We start from the raw sequence: 17,628 nt of genomic DNA on the forward strand, positions 1-17,628 counted from the left end.
GGGGAAAAGGTCAATTGTGTAGTAAGGTACAGGGGTATAGGCTATTTATAGGGATAAACCTCTTCAACAAAGACTATATCCAATTGTAGCCTATTTTTTTGTATGTGTGCATGTATGTAGCCTATGTATGATATATGTTTATCTTATTAATTGCTGCTGTAACACCATAATTTCCCTTTGGGGATGAATAAAGAAATCTATCTATCTATCTATCTATCTATCTATCTATCTAAATGTAGGTTATCCGAGGTGATACAATCCAGCTGACGTCAGTCATTGATGATTTCCTTAATTTTCTTATTCCTGCGTGTGGTGGTGGTTTAGTAGACTAGATTGCAATTAGAACTGGACTTATACCTAAAAAAAAAAACTGGACTTTCTACCCCTGCCACTTCCTGGTCTGCCCACGGATAGGCACTGTGGGCAGCCGTCGCAAAACGCTCACCAGTCTCCGCCTTTTCTAACGGGAGGAATCGACGAGACTCGACCCCAAATCGAATTTCCCTTACATTTGTCCGTCCCGTTTAGAGCGGAAATTTTGATGTATGTTCGCTTGCGGTCGCTGGTTTGTTCTGTTTACAGACCGTTGGTAATGAGTGAATTTCTTGACGAAAAGCATAATCTACGCTTGTTCGTGTGATGTAGGAATCCGTCATGCAGGCCTGAGGCTATGTAGTAGGCTACTTCGAACTGGGTAGGAAAGCCAAGGATGTGGATTTGGTATATTTTGCTAACTTCTGGGCCAGGACCTAACTTGGCTGGTGAGTTAGAAAAAAAACAGTAGGATACAAAGCACTTACAACGTGATCTTGGCAAGTGATTTGTTGTGATGTTTTGCAATGCTACAATAACAGCATTTTCACTGGCTTGTCATTCCGTTAGCACGAGAGAGCTGAGCAGCAGCGCATGTTGTGTTTGTTTGGATGGATGGATGGAGGACTGGACAGGACAGGGCAGAGAGGGGCGGATGTGAAAGATTCGGAAATTTAGCTTAATAAGCGTCTGGATGGTTATCCAGGGAAGGAGAGCCAAACTATCTCCGAATTAGGAATCCTTTACATCATTCCAAGTCAGCAGAACAATGTGTTCTCAGAGCAAACAAAAGCTGATCATACCTAGTAGGCTATTTACTTTATTTATGATGTTATATTTAATTTGGCATTTGGTAAAATAGATATCACACAAATGTAAAACCTTTCAGCTGGATGCACATGTTGGAAGTGCAATATTTATAAGGCCTTAATCAGTTTGGCCTTCTGCAAAACATTGACCCTTCTCTTCTCCTCTCCTGCTATCCCCTTTAGAATGCAATTCCTTATCAATCATCTTGGGGAAGGTTCTCGTCCTGATAGGCTGGCTACAGCTCTGCACCGCTAATACCTTTTACTTATGGTCCTCTCAGGATGTGTTGCATGCTATTAGAGATTGTCATATTTCACTAAATAGGTGTAACTAAGTGTTTGTTAACGAATACACCATAGCCTGGTAGAGCTATTGTAAATAAAAAACAGTGGTGAAAGGTCATGTTTTGCCATATTTCTATGCATGTCTTGATTGATGATTTATGCATTTGTTTGCATTTGTCAACACAAAGTAATATTTGGAAATGCATGCTTTAACAATTACAGTTGTGCATTTTTATTTTTGACCATAGTACGCCTTTAAGACCTTTGTAGGAACCAGTTACATGAAAAAACAGCCAAAAGACTTATACAGGGGAAAACACATTGTATTTTTCTGTATTACCGTACTTTGTGACATGTTGCTTTTCAATATAGGCTACTAAAAACTTGAATATGCTATTGCATTTTGCCAACATGTTCATGATGTAGAAATATGGTAGGCCTAGTGATGCAATTGCACTTCTGCAAAGGTATGATTAACTTTAGAGTCGGTGTAAAATAGCACCACATAGCCTAAATTCTGTGTGTTTGCTTACTCAAGAACACTATATGAAATGGATATTTGTCATTGTTATATTTTTGTTATACTATTGTTCGCTAATTTTATGCTCCCTTGGGTGTGTACACCTGCACAGAAGCAAAGTAAGTGTGTGTGTGTGTGTGTGTGTGTGTGTGAGAAGAGAGAGAGAGAGAGAGAGAGAGAGAATGATTGTGAGTTCCTAATATGTTAGATGAATTGTAGCTTGTTCTGCTTGTGTTCTCCGTTATAGTGTAATCTATCTTGTGCTCTGTGTTGACCTACTTATGTATACCACCTCCAGGCAGCCAGCCTCCCCCAGGAAACACCATCACCGCCGCTACCTGCAGCATTCCAGGCAACTTCACGTGTGAAGATGGACAGTGTGTCCCTGGAGCTGTGCGCTGTGATGGACAGCCTGACTGCTTTGACAATAGTGATGAGAAGGGCTGCTGTAAGTCCAACGTCACATAAGTGTCAGTTATTCATCTTTAAAGGGATATTCCACCATTTGGGGAATTACACTCATTTTCCACCTCCCTTTGAGTTAAACAATTGATTTTTACCTTTCTCCAGTTCATCCAGCCGCTCTCTGGCGCTCTCTGAGTCTGGCAATACCACTTTTAACTCCAGCCTAGCATAGATCATCGAATCGGATTAGACCATTAGCATCTCGCCTGCTAGCATCACATTTGAAAGTGTCTAAGATCTCGTTTCATTATCTGTTGGTCTTATTACACTTTGTAACTTGAGAGGAGACAAGTTTTAAATAGGAAAATTACCGGAAATCTTAGACACTTTCAAATGTGATGCTAGCAGGCGAGAAGCTAATGGTCTAATGATTTCTCAGATTCAATGATCTATGCTAGGCTGGAGTTAAAACTGGTATCGCCAGACTCAGAGAACGGCTGGATGAACTGGAGAAAGGTAAAAATCAGTGGTTTAACTCAAGGGGAGGTGGGAAATCAGTGTAATTCCCCAAATGGTGGAATATCCCTGGTGTTGTCTTTCCACTGGAGTCTCGGGCTCTGTTTATGATGAATTTGTTGAGCATTGTGAAATGTGCGCTCACACAGTGTGTGTATTATGGAGGTATATCCTAAAAGTCTCTCCTTGGATACTTGTAGATGGATGGATCAATAGAGAGGTTATTTGGGATTTATTTGGCTCCTCCAACAGTATTTGACAGAAAGTTAATCCCTCCTGGACAAACGTATCACAACTATCATAGAGCCTTCCATTTAGATTCTATCCAGGGGAATTGAAGTTAGAGTTGTACTCAAATTGATTTTTTTTGTCCATCAGGATATACAACCCCGGGGTGTGGATTCTCACTGTGATCTCTTCTCTGTCTGTCACAGCGAAGGGCTTTGTGTAACATTAGATCACCTTGTTTCTGTGTGAGCCGTCTTGTTTTCTTGTTGTGTGTTGTGCTGTGATTCTAAAAAAAGGATGACTTGGTAAAACCAGAGACAACACTGGGGGCGTATGACCGGACAAGAATGTAACATTACTCATAGACACTTTTGTGAGGCAGAGGCTGCTTTCAGAACAAGTGATCCACTGTCATACATTTTTTGTACATGTACAGTATATCCATTAGCTTTAGAAAGTGATTGCCATCTGACGCCAACAATTCTTGAAGCAAATCTTTTAAAGCCATGGTTTCTGTTGCTAAAAATGACTTTGTTGACAGAAAAAAACAAACTAGCGTGCCAATTCAAATGACCGGCTAACAATATCATCTTTCATGGACGAAGCCTAAATATAAATTCCAACAAGCAGTGTTATGTTGAAACCCAGGAGAAATGAGAGGGTAGGGTTGCCATTAGTTTAGGCAGGGCTTTAGGAGAACTTCACAGTTTGCTGCACAGCAAGTGCCCTCCTTTCTGAATAGGTCTCTAAAACAACATGGCAATGAAATCTGCTGAGAAGTCGCAGTGCGTGCCATTACACCCCTTAATAGGCCAGTCGCCATATTTTCAGATGTAGCTTTTTTCTCATTATCTGTCCTCACAGCCAGGGTGAGGTCCAAATGCTCCCCGACTTTCTTCCCATGTGCCAATGGCATCCACTGCATCATCGGGCGGTTCCGCTGCAACGGCTTCCCAGACTGTCCAGATGGCAGCGACGAGCACGAGTGCGGTGAGTGTCCCGTCAGAACCGTCTGTGTGCTCCACACTAAGCCCTGTCAGGCGTCCAGCCGGGCCAGAACAAGCAGATAATCTGCACAAATGTTGCCTCTCTCCCCCACGCTGAGCATTGTCATCAGTTCAGCATGGGAGGATGGCCCACTTTTGTCCATCAATTTTAATGACCCATTAAGACCGCCTCTCTGACTGTCTCTCCATTTGTCACTTCCTGTTGCCCAATAAGTAGAGTGTGGGGTTTGTATCCGAGGGAGCAGTTACATTAATAAAACACTCTCTCCCTGGACTACAAATGGTTTCTGATGAGTGTCAGCCCACCTGTGACACTTTACACCTTACACATTGCTCTTGTGATCTGCAGTCGATAACGCTGACCTCTGCGCGAGTGCCAGCAGGTTCCACTGCAACAACGGCCGCTGTGTTCACTTCAGCTTCCTGTGCAACCGTGAAGACAACTGCAGGGACAACAGCGATGAAGAGAACTGTGAGGTCACTACAGGTACTGGATGTGTATACATATGGGGTCAAATCAATATGTTCATGATGTAAACATTCTGAAGCATTCAGAATGTATCACTCCACTTACATAAACGCCCTCTCTTCTATCTCATAGGGGAGTGAGAACAGGTCATAACTTTGATAGTTTATTACCCAAGGAAAATATGTTTTTTTTTTTCTATGTGAACATGGTGGATTTTTACTTATTTACGCTAAACTACATTATCAAATAAAAGTGTTTGGTTTAGTGTCAAAACACTGCATATTGTATATGTAGACAGGCTGACAGTCAAGAACTGAGCATGGAGCAAACTAAGTCCTCTGAGATTTGCAAAGTAAACAGTATTCAATTGAAATAGCACAACACTGTTCCTCACTGTAGCTATATAATTTGATATAAAAGCAAACAGCCTACTGTAGACTTTCATGGTTCACAACTTTTTGCTGAGTTGCAGTTTGTGCACTCACTATCCCCTAAAGTAAGGGTTTGATGTATGGGGGGTGCATACAGTCCTTCACATGTAAGAAGCGAATAGCTGATAGAGGCTGTACATGACAGGATTTCACTTTGCCAATAGCGGCCAATGTTTATGGAACTCGATGGGAACCATATTTTAAAATGACAAGTCAATATAACGGCGTAGCCATGTGAGAAGTCGTGCTTTCTTTGAATCAGACTGCGGCACCATCCATCACTTCTGAGGCGGTATCAAGCAGCACCTCAGTAGGTGTGCGAATGGAATCAGTGGAGAGAAATATAATGGGAGTGGTTTGGCAGACCTTTCACTGGTGCAGGACCAGGTAATGGATTGAGTTGGTTGTGAAGTTGTGAGTGAAACTTTTCTCCTGCCAAGACTAGAGAGAGAAGTGTAAAGATGTGAAATTGCATTTTGTTAATTCACTTGGCAAATACATTGACTGCCACTACCCCACGAGTCTGAAAAATCATCCAATCTTATGGTGACAATTCACAGATGACTAAAGGAGACATATTGAGGTAATACGTTTTTAATTCCATTTGCACATGACGTTTTCCAACACAATAAATTACCAGTAGACAAAATCATAACCATTAGGTTTCAGCCGCTTTTGATGCAGTTACTTTTACTATGTATGAAATCAAGAGTGTACACACTTAAGCACCAAAACCAAAAACAATGTTGCAGAGAGTAAAAATTCTAATGTACAAGAAGAAAATATACTAGGTACATAGTAGGAAGAAGGGAGAGATGGGAGTTGCATTGATGAAGTGGAGGCTAGACCATGAAGGCCTTGCAGGCTAGAGGGAGAAAGACGCTTGATGTGGACAGAGCAAATGAAAAAAATAGACAGTGGGGGTGTACCTGTAGGGGCTGCAGCACTGACCTGATTCATTAGTGCTCATTCCTCACTGTCACTCATCTGCGCTCCGGCCCTCTGATAACGCGCAGTCTGAGCACAGAGGTATATCCCCGAGCCCTCATCACAGCCCTGAAGAGGACATTAGAGAGAGAGGCCAATCGATCATATTTGCTCATGGAGGAACACGTCTAATTTATATCACTCAAGGCTACCACCTACCCTCTTCCTTTGTATTGCTGCTGGGTCTTTTTTGTCCACCTCATAATAGCCACAGCCTTCTGCGGTTCTTTCAATAAGAAGAAACATTTCCCCTCCTCATTGTATGTGTTTGATGGTGTCTGTGCTGTTAGCAAAGACAGACTATCTGACTTGCAGATTTATTAACTTTTCAGTGTTGGGGACTCGGGGAAGGGCTTTTTGGCAACTTGTAATCAAAATGTAAATTTCACCAAGTCATGCAGTGGAAGTTCATTTCAGGTGTATCAAGGAAGCATGAGAAGAATTTACCTCCGTCTGCCTCAGAGAAGGCACACCGTTTTCTAGTAGCACTGATGTGGAACATTACTAAAATCTTCGAACTAATGAAAGATTCTGAGTGTTCTGTGGTGTTCTGCTTTGTGAGCACATTGTCAATCTAGTGGTAATATGAGAATGAGAATTCAAAGAGCACGCTCAAAAGTGGGGTTTCCAGGGAATGTTTTGTGTGAAAGACCGTAGTCTCATGCATGTTGGATGCATAATGTTTGCACTCTGATAACTGCTGTCAAAAGGGTCATAAAAACATGAGGAAATTATAAACTCTCATTAACGCGGACAAAAAAAAAAGACAACAGGAAATTGATTTTTTTTTAAAAGCCGTCTTGATTAGATACACATTATAAAAACACATCCAAAGTGTGCACTGTCATTCAATTAGAAAAAAGACTCTCTCCCACCTCACACACAGGGTTGCCATGGAGGGCCGATACCAATGCTGAAGCATTCCCACTCCAACTTCCTTTTCTGTGCTCCTCTCTAAAGACCCTATTTACCCTCCACACAATGTGCACAAAGGAGGCATAAAAGTAAACAACAAGAACCCACACAGAACGAGGCCATCCCCGGTCCTGCTGACCGCGTCCAGCATAGCATGAAGTGTGGAGAGAGAAGCAGCTCTTTCAGGGCCAGCCGCAAGGCCCCAGATGCCACTTCCTGCTCTAGCTCCACTCAGTGGGAGCCCATGAAATCATCCATTAATTCAGTGTTAATGCGGCCTGGGGTGCAAAAACTCAACTTTGTTCTCCATTTCCTGTCAACCTGCAGCTTCTCTAATTCTACTATGTCGTCATACAATAGAACCTGTGTCATCTACAAAACCTCATTTGCCAATTCATTTTTCTGCCTCTTCCTCATATAATCAAAGTGTTTAAAACCCTAATCAAGTGTTTTAAAACCCTAAATAAAACACTAATCCAAATGTATATCAAAACTATAACTGTGTCTGTAATAGTAGTCATTCATAGTGTTACTCATGGCTGACAGATGTAGTTCTATGGGTAGAAACACATGTGTGATGTGCTGAAGGACTGGGCCATCAGCAGGATGAGCTCTCCTAAGTATTAACCGTCTCTGTCCCCTTTGACCCATCAGTTGCGGCCCCTCATCGAGACCTGTCCCACCTGGACTATTCGGGCATGACCGGGGTGGTCACTTGCTGCGCCCTCTTCATCGGCCTGCTCTCCGCTCTGTTCGGCCTGGTCCTGCACCACCAGCGCAAGCGCGGCATCCTGACCGGCCACGGGACCCAGGCCCGGCACCACCAGCCGCTGCTGCTGTCCCATTTCGTCATCCTGGACCCGGGGTACCCGCGCCTGTCCCCTCCCTCCACCGCGCCCTCCAGCCCCAGCCCTTTCTCCTGCAGTCCACAGGCCCGTCCGCTCCCTGCTGGGTCTCCACCGTCATACTCGGAGGCAGCGCTGGACTCCAGGTGGGTCTGGAAGTCGTGCCAGAGTGATGAGGCGTCTCTGTGTGCCAAGTGGAGGGAGGCAGAGCATCCAGCTTCATTCATTTCAGAAAAGTTGACTATAAACTGTTTTCTCAATTTAAAGTAGTGACCATTCCATGATCTTCTGCATTTGGAAAATTAAGTTGCCTCATCTCCCTCCGAAACTTATTAAAATAAGACGGTTTAATAAAATAAATTCTGAAAACTTCATCCAAGATATCCTAAATATAAACTGGGAGAGATTCCATTTAATTCCCACTGCTGAAGACGCCTGGAATTATCTTTATAGCGAGCTATCAGAAGTAATTAACAAGCATGCTCCCTTGATTTCCATTAAGGCCAAGGGTCACCATCTACCTTGGATCAAGGGAGACCTTGTACTTCTCTTCCAACAAAGGGATAAAGCGTGGGCTTTCGGAAAACTAAAAAATCCAGCTGACTGGGATATCTACAAGGATCTAAGAAATAGGTGTAAAACCAATACGCGAAATGCAAAGGCAAATTATTACAAAAACAGTTTATCGTCTGATTTTAAAGATCCAAGGAAATTTTGGAAGAAAATAAATAGTATTACAAACAAATCAACAAAAAGTCCTACAACAACTCATGTTAACCTCAACAATGAGCCGGTGTGTGATCCTTTGATAATAGCTGAAATCTTTAGTCAACACTTTTCCACTATTGGCTGCTCTGAATCTAGTTTTACTCACTCGGGTCCATTCCCTACTCAGAACAGGAGTACCTCCTTTTGTTTTAAATCTATTTCTCCAACTGATGTACAGCAGGTCATTAACAATCTTTGTTCTGAATGTAGTGCAGGTCCAGATGGTCTAGATATAAAAATGTTTAAACTTGCCTCTCACGTTTTGTCGTTTCCTTTGGCAGATTTGTTCAACCAGTCACTCACAACCTGTGAAACACCGTCATCCTGGAAAAGTGCGAGGGTATCTCCTCTTCATAAAGGAGGGGACACCTCTGATGTTAATAACTATAGACCAATATCGATTATTAATAGCATAGCAAAAATATTTGAAAAACTTATATTTAATCAATTATCATCATATCTTACAGAAAACAACATTTTATCTCAACACCAATCAGGTTTTCGACCAGGCCACTCAACTACTACTGCCCTCCTAAAATTTACAAATGACATCCTGTCAGCAGCTGATAATAACATGCCCACAGGTGCCATATTTATTGACTTATCAAAAGCCTTTGATATGGTCAACCCATACCTTCTGCTAGACAAACTATACTCTATAGGGCTTTCTACTAATGCTTTATTTTTCTTTAATTCATTTCTTCACCATAGAACTCAATGTGTCTCCTTTCAGGGAAGTCAATCAGAGTATTAAGGTTTTGCACCTACATCATAATGTCATGTGACCGTTTGTTTACAACTAGAGTGGTAGGCAAGAATGGTAGGCAAGGCACTGCAGAGATAGGCAAGCCCACAACAGTCGGGTTGCATAGGCTACACATAGTTACAAATAGCTTCAAAATTGAAATTTTAATATCAAATATTGACCGGGATGCCGACCACTTGTGTAGGCCCTAACAGTTGGTTTTACAATAAGAAGCAAAAAGGCGACGAACGACCGTTTAGCCTACCTATCCTCGTGGTTGTGGAGGATGATCGTTAGCAGCTGTGAAGTCTTTTATCCTCAAGATAGCCTAATGGTGTAGCCTACTGTCTCTGACGGACGTGGGCTAAAATACAAACTATCTACAGTCATCCAAAATGAATTGCCAGAGACAGGCTATGAAGGGAAAAAGTGCAGCATTTTAAACATGGCAAGATTATTTTTACCGGAACAGTTTGTTCTAATTTGTCTCGTGAAATATGTGCTTGTGGACATCAATCACCTATCTTCTGTCCTTCTATTTCAAGTTATCATGTGTGTCATTTGATTATATAATCACAACAAATGCTAATAAATGAAAACAGAATAGGCTTTTGTGCTATAGGCTAACGTTACAGGTCACTTAGGCTAACTCCCGTATGTCAAAATAAACTGATTTGATCCTAATAGTTTAGCGATCACACACAACAACTTAACACAGCAACCTCAAACACCACTGTTGAACCTAGGCTACTGCTTCAGTCATGTAAGAAATAAGCAGTTTATGAATTATCTTTACCCGCTTAATCAAGTCCACGACCAAAATAACAACATATTTAAAGGCTGAGCTAGCATAACAGCCTAATATAGGCGATGTTGCAATGGATAACAAATAAAAGTTTCACACAATTAATGAACTTTATCACTCACATTCTGAGTGTTTCTGGGTGGTTATATATCCATGCAGATCGTCTTGGAATAAGCCATCGCTGTTATATGATATAATATGTTACAGGATTCATGACTAACGCCATTAATGTTATGATGCTGACTGACGCTGGCTATAACAGTAGCTTCTAGGCTACCGTTTTAAAGTCTGCTGAGTCTACTGCCTACCAAAACCTGTCGCTGTTCAGTTGAAGTTAAATGATCAAATATTGTTTGATTTTGTGCAGCTTTCAGAAGGAAGACATGTTCCTTTCTGGTCAAATTTCACAGCTTCTAAGAAAGGCTATCGCCTTCGTGGTAAACCGAAGTTTTGAACAGAGAAAAAAAGTTAGGCTACCATTAGGCTACATGCAGGTTCTCCGATACAGATCAATGCACCAAATCAGGGCGATTTTAGCTAAAACAACGTTCCTGTGACAGGCTATCAAATATTGAACAATGGGATAACGTTTCATCATCACCTTTATTGATGCCTGAAATGTTGACATTGCTGAAATACAGAGATGTAGCCTACTGAGAGGCAGCTGCAGACAACGATGTTCAATGGGTTCAACTTGTCCCTTGCCTACCAGCTGGATGTAAACAAAGCTATAGAACCTAGAATATGTCACATGAAAAACGTTAATAAGATTATTGATAAGGGTGTTCCACAAGGCTCATCACTGGGCCCTCTGTTGTTCTCAATATTCATTAATGATCTCCCGCAAGTCTGTTCTGATTGTCTTATCCACTTATATGCTGATGATACAGTTCTGTATGCGCCTGGAGCCGATGTCTCACAAATACAAGACACTTTGCAATTTAATTTCTCCCGGATTCAGTCATGGTTCTCATCAAATAAGCTTCTCTTAAATAAGAAAAAATCATACAATATGTTGTTTTCCACCCGACCTGACTCAATGATGTTAAGTAACTGGTCAATTACCCTGAATGATGGAACAGTACTCGAACAAACTGAGGAATTTAAATATCTAGGCATTTGGCTTGATTCACGGCTATCCTTTAAAGGGAAACTTGGCAACTATTTCAACGTAATAAACCTGTTTAAAAATCATTTGGATGGTTAAATGACCTGTTCCGGTGAAAATGGTGACTTTTCCCGCTGACCCTAGCGTCCCCAGGTGGAAAACCAACATTGAGACTACCGTCCCGGAAAGAGAAGTGAGAAACAAGAAACTCGTTTTAAATCGTGTTTCTTACCTTGTAACATCCACATTGTCTGCCGAACCTATGAACCGTTTTGCTAGCTTGTAAACAAATCCATGTGCTTTATCCTTACCTTTTTCCACAGTTTGAAATAGCATAATGCACAATTTCTCCAGCAGAGGGGGAAATCCTGCCAAGTTTCCCTTTAAATCTCATATTAATTATGTAACTAAAAAAATACTTGGCTCCCTGAAATCTCTTTATCGTTCCATTGATTGTTTTTCACAAGATGTTGTGATGCAATTATTATTCCCGATACTGGACTATGGTGATGTTATCTATGGCAGTACCTTTGATACAAATCTTCGTCCTGTTAATGTATTATACCATAGTCTCTGTAGGTTTGTGCTCCGGTGCCCCTACAGAACCCACAACTGTACAATGTTTGAGGCCTTGAACTGGCCAAGTCTCAAAAACAGGAGGCAGCTCCACTGGTTAACTTTTGTTTTTAAATGTATTTACCTTAAGTGCGATATACCTGAAAGAACTATTAATTCCCTTTAGTTCCCAATACAGTCTCCAGCACATAGACCACTTATTCCTAGTTACCCCACGGCTCAATAAGGAAATTGGGCATCGGGCCTTTAAATTTAGAGCACCGGCAGGCTGGAATGCACTTCCTTCCTCTCTAAGGTCTATCACATCTCTCCAAATTTTCAAATCAGCTATAATGACGCATTTTGAAACTCCGTGCTCATGTTTTTAAATTATTACCATTTTATTTTTACTTAATTTTGTATTTTTTTATTATTATTTATATTTTCTTAATTATATTATCTCTCTCTTGTCTTTTTATGCTCAGAGTGAAGAGAAGGGCATAAATTGTGATTCTTCTATTTTATTTTATTCAAGTGCTATGTATAGTTCACAGGCGTGCTAACGTACCCTGTGTTTCTGTTTACATGCCTATGTGCTGAAAACTTAGTGGTTGGTGAGGAATGGGGTTGGGGGCTGGTCTGGGGTGCAATGTTTGTTGTGTTGAGTGTGAATGTGTTTGTGTCTTGTGTTTTGTCTAGTATGTATTTTGTTATTATTTCAAAAAAGGGCATTTAATGTATTTATGGACCCCCTTGAAAACGAGATGATTTATCTCAAGGGGCTATCGTTAATAAAATTGAAATTGAAATTAAATGTCAAGATACAAAGCCACAAATGAGCATTAATATTGAGTATACAGTCCACCATCTAGCTATGCTGACACATTCTATATATTCATATAGATGTCTGTATCTTGTCCATGTTCTTGGGGGGAGCCTTATTGAATGACAGTCTGTCATTCAGCTTTCTGTTTGTGCTCAGTGTCCTCTTTTTGCTTCCCCAGCTATCCATCCTGGTTTGACCTTCCACCTCCCCCCTATCTGCCCCAGACGACCCCAGATCTGCCCACGTATGAAGCCTCTGTGGAGCATCTAGAGACTCCCACTCACGGCAGCCCAGCACACAGCCCTCCCGACGCAAACCCACTCAGGGATTAGCACTTGAGCAGGAACTCAGCAGGAAACTCGGCACTCTCAAGCACGTAGAGGAGTGGATCCGTGCCCAATAGCACTCTCATGTCTTCAAAATATCTTTTTGAAACTCATTTGTTTTGTTTTTCCTCGCTGACAGTTAACTCTTCCAACAGCATCACTATCTGAAATGTGATGGTTGAACGGTTGTAGTGTGAAGGATGGAAAGAAGGAATGAGGAATATGACTGAAAATGACTGTTTGTGTGATTCACACAAGAAATGCTTCTTCTCTATCATTCTCTTTCTTGTTAAATCATGAAGAACGCACACTGTGCCATATTATGTTTGATAACTGCAAACTACTTACAGTAGTGTTACTATTCCACTGCCACAAGCAGGCAACAAAAGAGACTGTATAAAGTAAATAATGAGGAAATACAGAATACAATTGTAACAACTGGAAAAAGTAAACGTGGCAAGGACTTCATCTGTATGATTGTACTGCTCCCTAGTGGACTTTCTGATATTGCATGAGTCTTGAGAGGGGGCCTGACCAGCTGTGTAAAATGGACATTCTGTTGAATAACAGAGCTATAGAAGTTCCAGATATGTGTTAAACTCTTACACCACTGGGACTGTACATTTTTTTCGAGTTGACTGTATTCCTTTACTCACACAGTTCCTTCACATTATCTATTTAGAGAAATAATTTTGTAAAAAACGATGAAGAAGGATCTCAATACAAAACATATGTCAGACACCTATTATTTATGAAAAACAATGTTCTGCAATATCCATGTTAATGTGTTTGTGATTATTGACAATGTTACAGTGTTGAACATGTAGAATCCACTAGGTGGCGCTCCTCACATTTCAAAATGCTGCTGTTTGTCTTGTCATTTATAAAGACCATATGAAGTCAACTGTCCTTTCCAGTTTGCTTGACTGATGAGACTTTGTGTTGAGCAGTTTATTTAACTACATAATCTATAACGAGAACACCTATTCTGTGGGAAGTAGGACATGTCCACACACAACATCCAGAATATCTGACATTTCAGCTGTTCACAGTTCATATCTGTGCTGGTAACAGATAACATGGTTTTCTAATGGAAATCAGATCTGTGGACATGTTTGCATTGTGAGACTTGCTAGGCTGGAAAAGGCTTTCAAAAGAAACAGAGATGAAATCTGTTATCATATGATGGGCAGGGACTTAATGCTGTGTGTGTGTGTACACATAACAGATAGAAGAGAGAATAGACTGATATAATAGAATAGAGCAGCTGTGGCTACAGAGACAGGCCCATTTCCATGCAAGCCAAACATATAGGGGAGGCCTCATTAATGAAGCCTAATATGCCCCCCTCCATTTGTATCACTACTTTGCACACATATCAGTGATCTGGGAACAATAGATATATCAGCGAGGCAGTCTAAAGAGCCAATGTGGCCGGGCCATTGGCCATTGAGAAATAAGAACAAACTGGTGTTCTGCAATGAGAGGATCACATAGACCCTTTTTCATTTTCTTTTTTAAGGTGAAAGTGACATAACTCACATAATTAAAAACCTTGGAATGCCAATTGACCCAAATCAATTGCCTTTCCTGTTTCTCCCAAAGCCTAAGCTTCATTTTATCAGCAGCAAAGTCCATCAAACCAGCCGGGCGCCGTCCCCCACTGAGGAGCAGACAGTGTGTGTCTTACTCTCACTCTGCCAAACAGCAAACATACCTATCCCCTCTGCCTGAAAACAAAAGAGGAAACAAGGGAGAAATGCTAATCACCTGCCCATCAAACTCGGTGGCAGGACAGTGGCGGCCGGCTCTGTTGACTGTCGGACCCCGGAGGATCCCCCCAGCAGTCAACCTGTGCCAAGGCCCATTCTCGGGGAGAGGCATCCTCGAGGAGGCGAAGGAAACAAAAGTGATGGGACTCAGAGAGCCATTAGCATGCATGCCGACGTGCTTTTTTCCCCATTGACTTCTGAGCCGGGGACAAGGCCACAGGCCCGCTCCTTTATTAGGCAATGAGGAGATTATCTCATTCAATCTCGCAACGCCCCATTACGCATTCATTTTTGATAAATGTCCGTTATCTGTCTCTACATCAGCTAATTATGCAATTATGTAATTGAATGGATATAATGCAAATTTAGATGAGTATCCTCACACGCATCAGGCTGTGGTTAGCAACGTTACAGGGAATATCTATAATGGAATGAAGAGAAAATATACAGTCTGTCCTTTTGTGCGGCCTTTGTTTGGGGGCTGTGTGTTGAGGACATTCCTCTGTGCAAGGTGGACATTAGGCAAAAGGATGAATGATAATCAGCACCACTGTATTTGGTCCCAGAGGACATTCTGTCGAGCAAGGTGCAAGCATAGAGGAATGCCAACACTTCAGCATGGGTAGGGGGCAGGTGCAGCCACAGAAATACATCCATACAAATAGAACCAAACAAATGGGTCTGTACAATGAAACATAGTCTGCCTCTCTCTTTGTGTGGGCTTTCATCGGTCTCAACTCTCCTAGGGCCACAGACAACACTATATTCATGTGTTTGTTTTTGGCTCCACTGAACTGGGAATGAGAATACATCATTGTCTAGTTTATTATTCGGAGTAATCTTGCCATCTACAAGCGCTTCTTTTTACTTTATGCCTTTAGTACTTATATTATTACTAGTAGTAAGTAGTAGGCTTAGAACTAGCATTACTAGTTGTAGTGTTCATTCATTGCCATGTCTTAAGATCATTTTGTTTGTGTTTACATAATCCAAGCTTATCTGATTTTTTATTGCTATCTTCACATCTACCAAAACCTAATTTTTAAAAACTTTACAGCCATTGCAGTATCACAGACTATTTATTTTGAAACTCTGTACATATATAATGTTGTAGTCAGTGGGTTATTGTGATTTCTAAGTTGTGTATTTGTGGAGCGCCCCACGACAGCACACAGCTCAAATGTGTCTGCACCCTCGCCTGCATTGTTTGGGGGGCCCCCCAAACTTCACTGGGCTTGAATCGAACCCCCTCACCATCCCAGTGCACCCCTCACGCCTCCAGCTAAAAGAAGGGGGTGCGGGGACAGGGAGCACGTCCCAAGCCAGGGGCACACCACCAGCCACAAAAGCACCGACGACCCATAACCCATCCGTCACGCTGACACCCCCAGCCCTCAGTCGCACTCGCCCCCCAAAACAAGGGAGTACGGGAGGACCCCAAACACCAGGCCTCAGAAAACTCTTTCAAGCAATGAGCACTTTTGTCTCGCTTTTTCATCCGAGGCCCTGGTTCCCCCACATAATGCAGCCCGGGTGCGGCCAGAGAGAGAGGGGAGTGTCGGGGCCGAGGCAGCAGCCCAGCCCTATCCAGCGCCCTTTACTCTGGACACCAGCAGTCCCTCTGTGTTCCCCTCTGGAAGGGGCTGAGCCGGCCAGCCCCCCATTGCACTGATACCGCAACAATAAACTGGTGTCCATTCACGGCTAGAGTGGCTATACATTGCTGCATTTCAGCAGTCGACAAAGGTGATGCATTGATATTGAATGGTCTTAGTTCTTCTGCCTTTGAAAGTGTCTTAGCATTCACCAACACAGAATTCAGTAAAATGGATGGACTTCAGCGTAATACGCTGCTGAAGCGTGACGATTACTTCAGGGCTTCTTGGGCCAGGGAAGTGGGGATTTTGACTAATGAGGGTATATGCAATATATTCCAAATATCAGGCCTAGATGCATTATTGTTACATGGGCCTTATACTAAACACCACAGTTTGAACTATAAACAAAGAAAACTGCATTAAGATATTACCAGTTCCAATAGTCATTTGAAATCTTAGTTTGGGGCTCTTTATTCTTTTAGCATGACTTGTATGGTATACATAACCTGCTATGCCATTTTGCAATACAATGGCCTATCCAAACAGCCCTAACAGTAATTCCACAGCAACAGTAATTCCACAGTGACTCTTGAATTTCTTTTACTTTTTTTCATTTCTTTCTTTTGTTGCACTTTTAGGCCTGTATACACTACATGATAATTGAGCACAACAGTGTACCTGTTTGTGAGCCTGAGGTGTCATGGCTACTCTCTGGTCTCGTGCAGCTTTGTCCTGCCCAGGGGTGTCCCTGTTCAGTGCGTGTCCATGGCGAGAGCCTCGCCTCCGTCTTGGCCTCTGTGGAGTGGGCATGTGCCATCTACACAAGAAGGACATGACCTCGAATTATGCTTCGCTTGTGCTCTGAACTCCATCCACAGTCCCTTTACCAACCCCCCTCCAGCCCCCCCCCAAAAAAACAAGAGAAAGAAAGAGAAAGGAACCCTGGTGCGCAGAGAGGTGAGAGGAAAGAATGAAAAGTTCCTCACACACAATTGCAATAATTTTTTCCTGCCTCGAGGTGGATTGCTTGATTGGCTGCGAGGAGAAACCTCATTTAGGCCCTTTCAGAGTCTGGCTGATTGAGCTCTCTTCAGGATTTTCCATGGTTGTCTTGTCCGCCTGCAGCTGCCTATTGAGTGGATGGGAGCTAGACTGAAAGAGCTAGGCCTTAGGGGAGCAAAGGCCTGTATTATGTATCCCATAAGAGCATGACGCCTCTCATTAACTAATGTTATTGGAGAGCGAGCTTTTTGTATATCTCCCCCCTCCTCATCCTCTCAATTCAAACAATTGCTATTCATTTTACTTGGACACCCCCACCACCACCACCACCACCACCACCAAAAACAACAACAACTCTACATTACACTGCTTCTGCTGCTGGAGAGAGATCCAG

General features: G+C 42.2%; 1 protein-coding gene across 1 annotated transcript; it reads left to right on the forward strand.

Moving 5' to 3' along the window:
- The first annotated feature begins 434 nt into the window (after positions 1-434).
- On the forward strand, positions 435-13,793 carry LOC125307713 (low-density lipoprotein receptor class A domain-containing protein 3-like). Its single transcript, XM_048263796.1, has 6 exons — positions 435-761; positions 2,225-2,374; positions 3,940-4,065; positions 4,432-4,569; positions 7,539-7,875; positions 12,715-13,793. The coding sequence occupies exons 1-6, from the start codon at positions 710-712 to the stop codon at positions 12,866-12,868; spliced, it is 957 nt and encodes a 318-aa protein (XP_048119753.1). The 5' UTR covers positions 435-709; the 3' UTR covers positions 12,869-13,793.
- Positions 13,794-17,628: the final 3,835 nt, after the last annotated feature.

This window comes from Alosa alosa, chromosome 14, assembly GCF_017589495.1.
Source record: "Alosa alosa isolate M-15738 ecotype Scorff River chromosome 14, AALO_Geno_1.1, whole genome shotgun sequence".
In the NCBI taxonomy this organism is placed as follows: domain Eukaryota; kingdom Metazoa; phylum Chordata; class Actinopteri; order Clupeiformes; family Clupeidae; genus Alosa; species Alosa alosa.

Bases quoted from the DNA above. Each gene is read 5' to 3' on its own strand.
- LOC125307713 (XM_048263796.1), top strand. From the start codon at position 710: ATGTGGATTTGGTATATTTTGCTAACTTCTGGGCCAGGACCTAACTTG. The intron at 762-2,224 runs GTGAGTTAGAAA...TACCACCTCCAG, and splicing joins GCCAGGACCTAACTTGGCTG to GCAGCCAGCCTCCCCCAGGA. The intron at 4,570-7,538 runs GTACTGGATGTG...TTGACCCATCAG, and splicing joins GAACTGTGAGGTCACTACAG to TTGCGGCCCCTCATCGAGAC.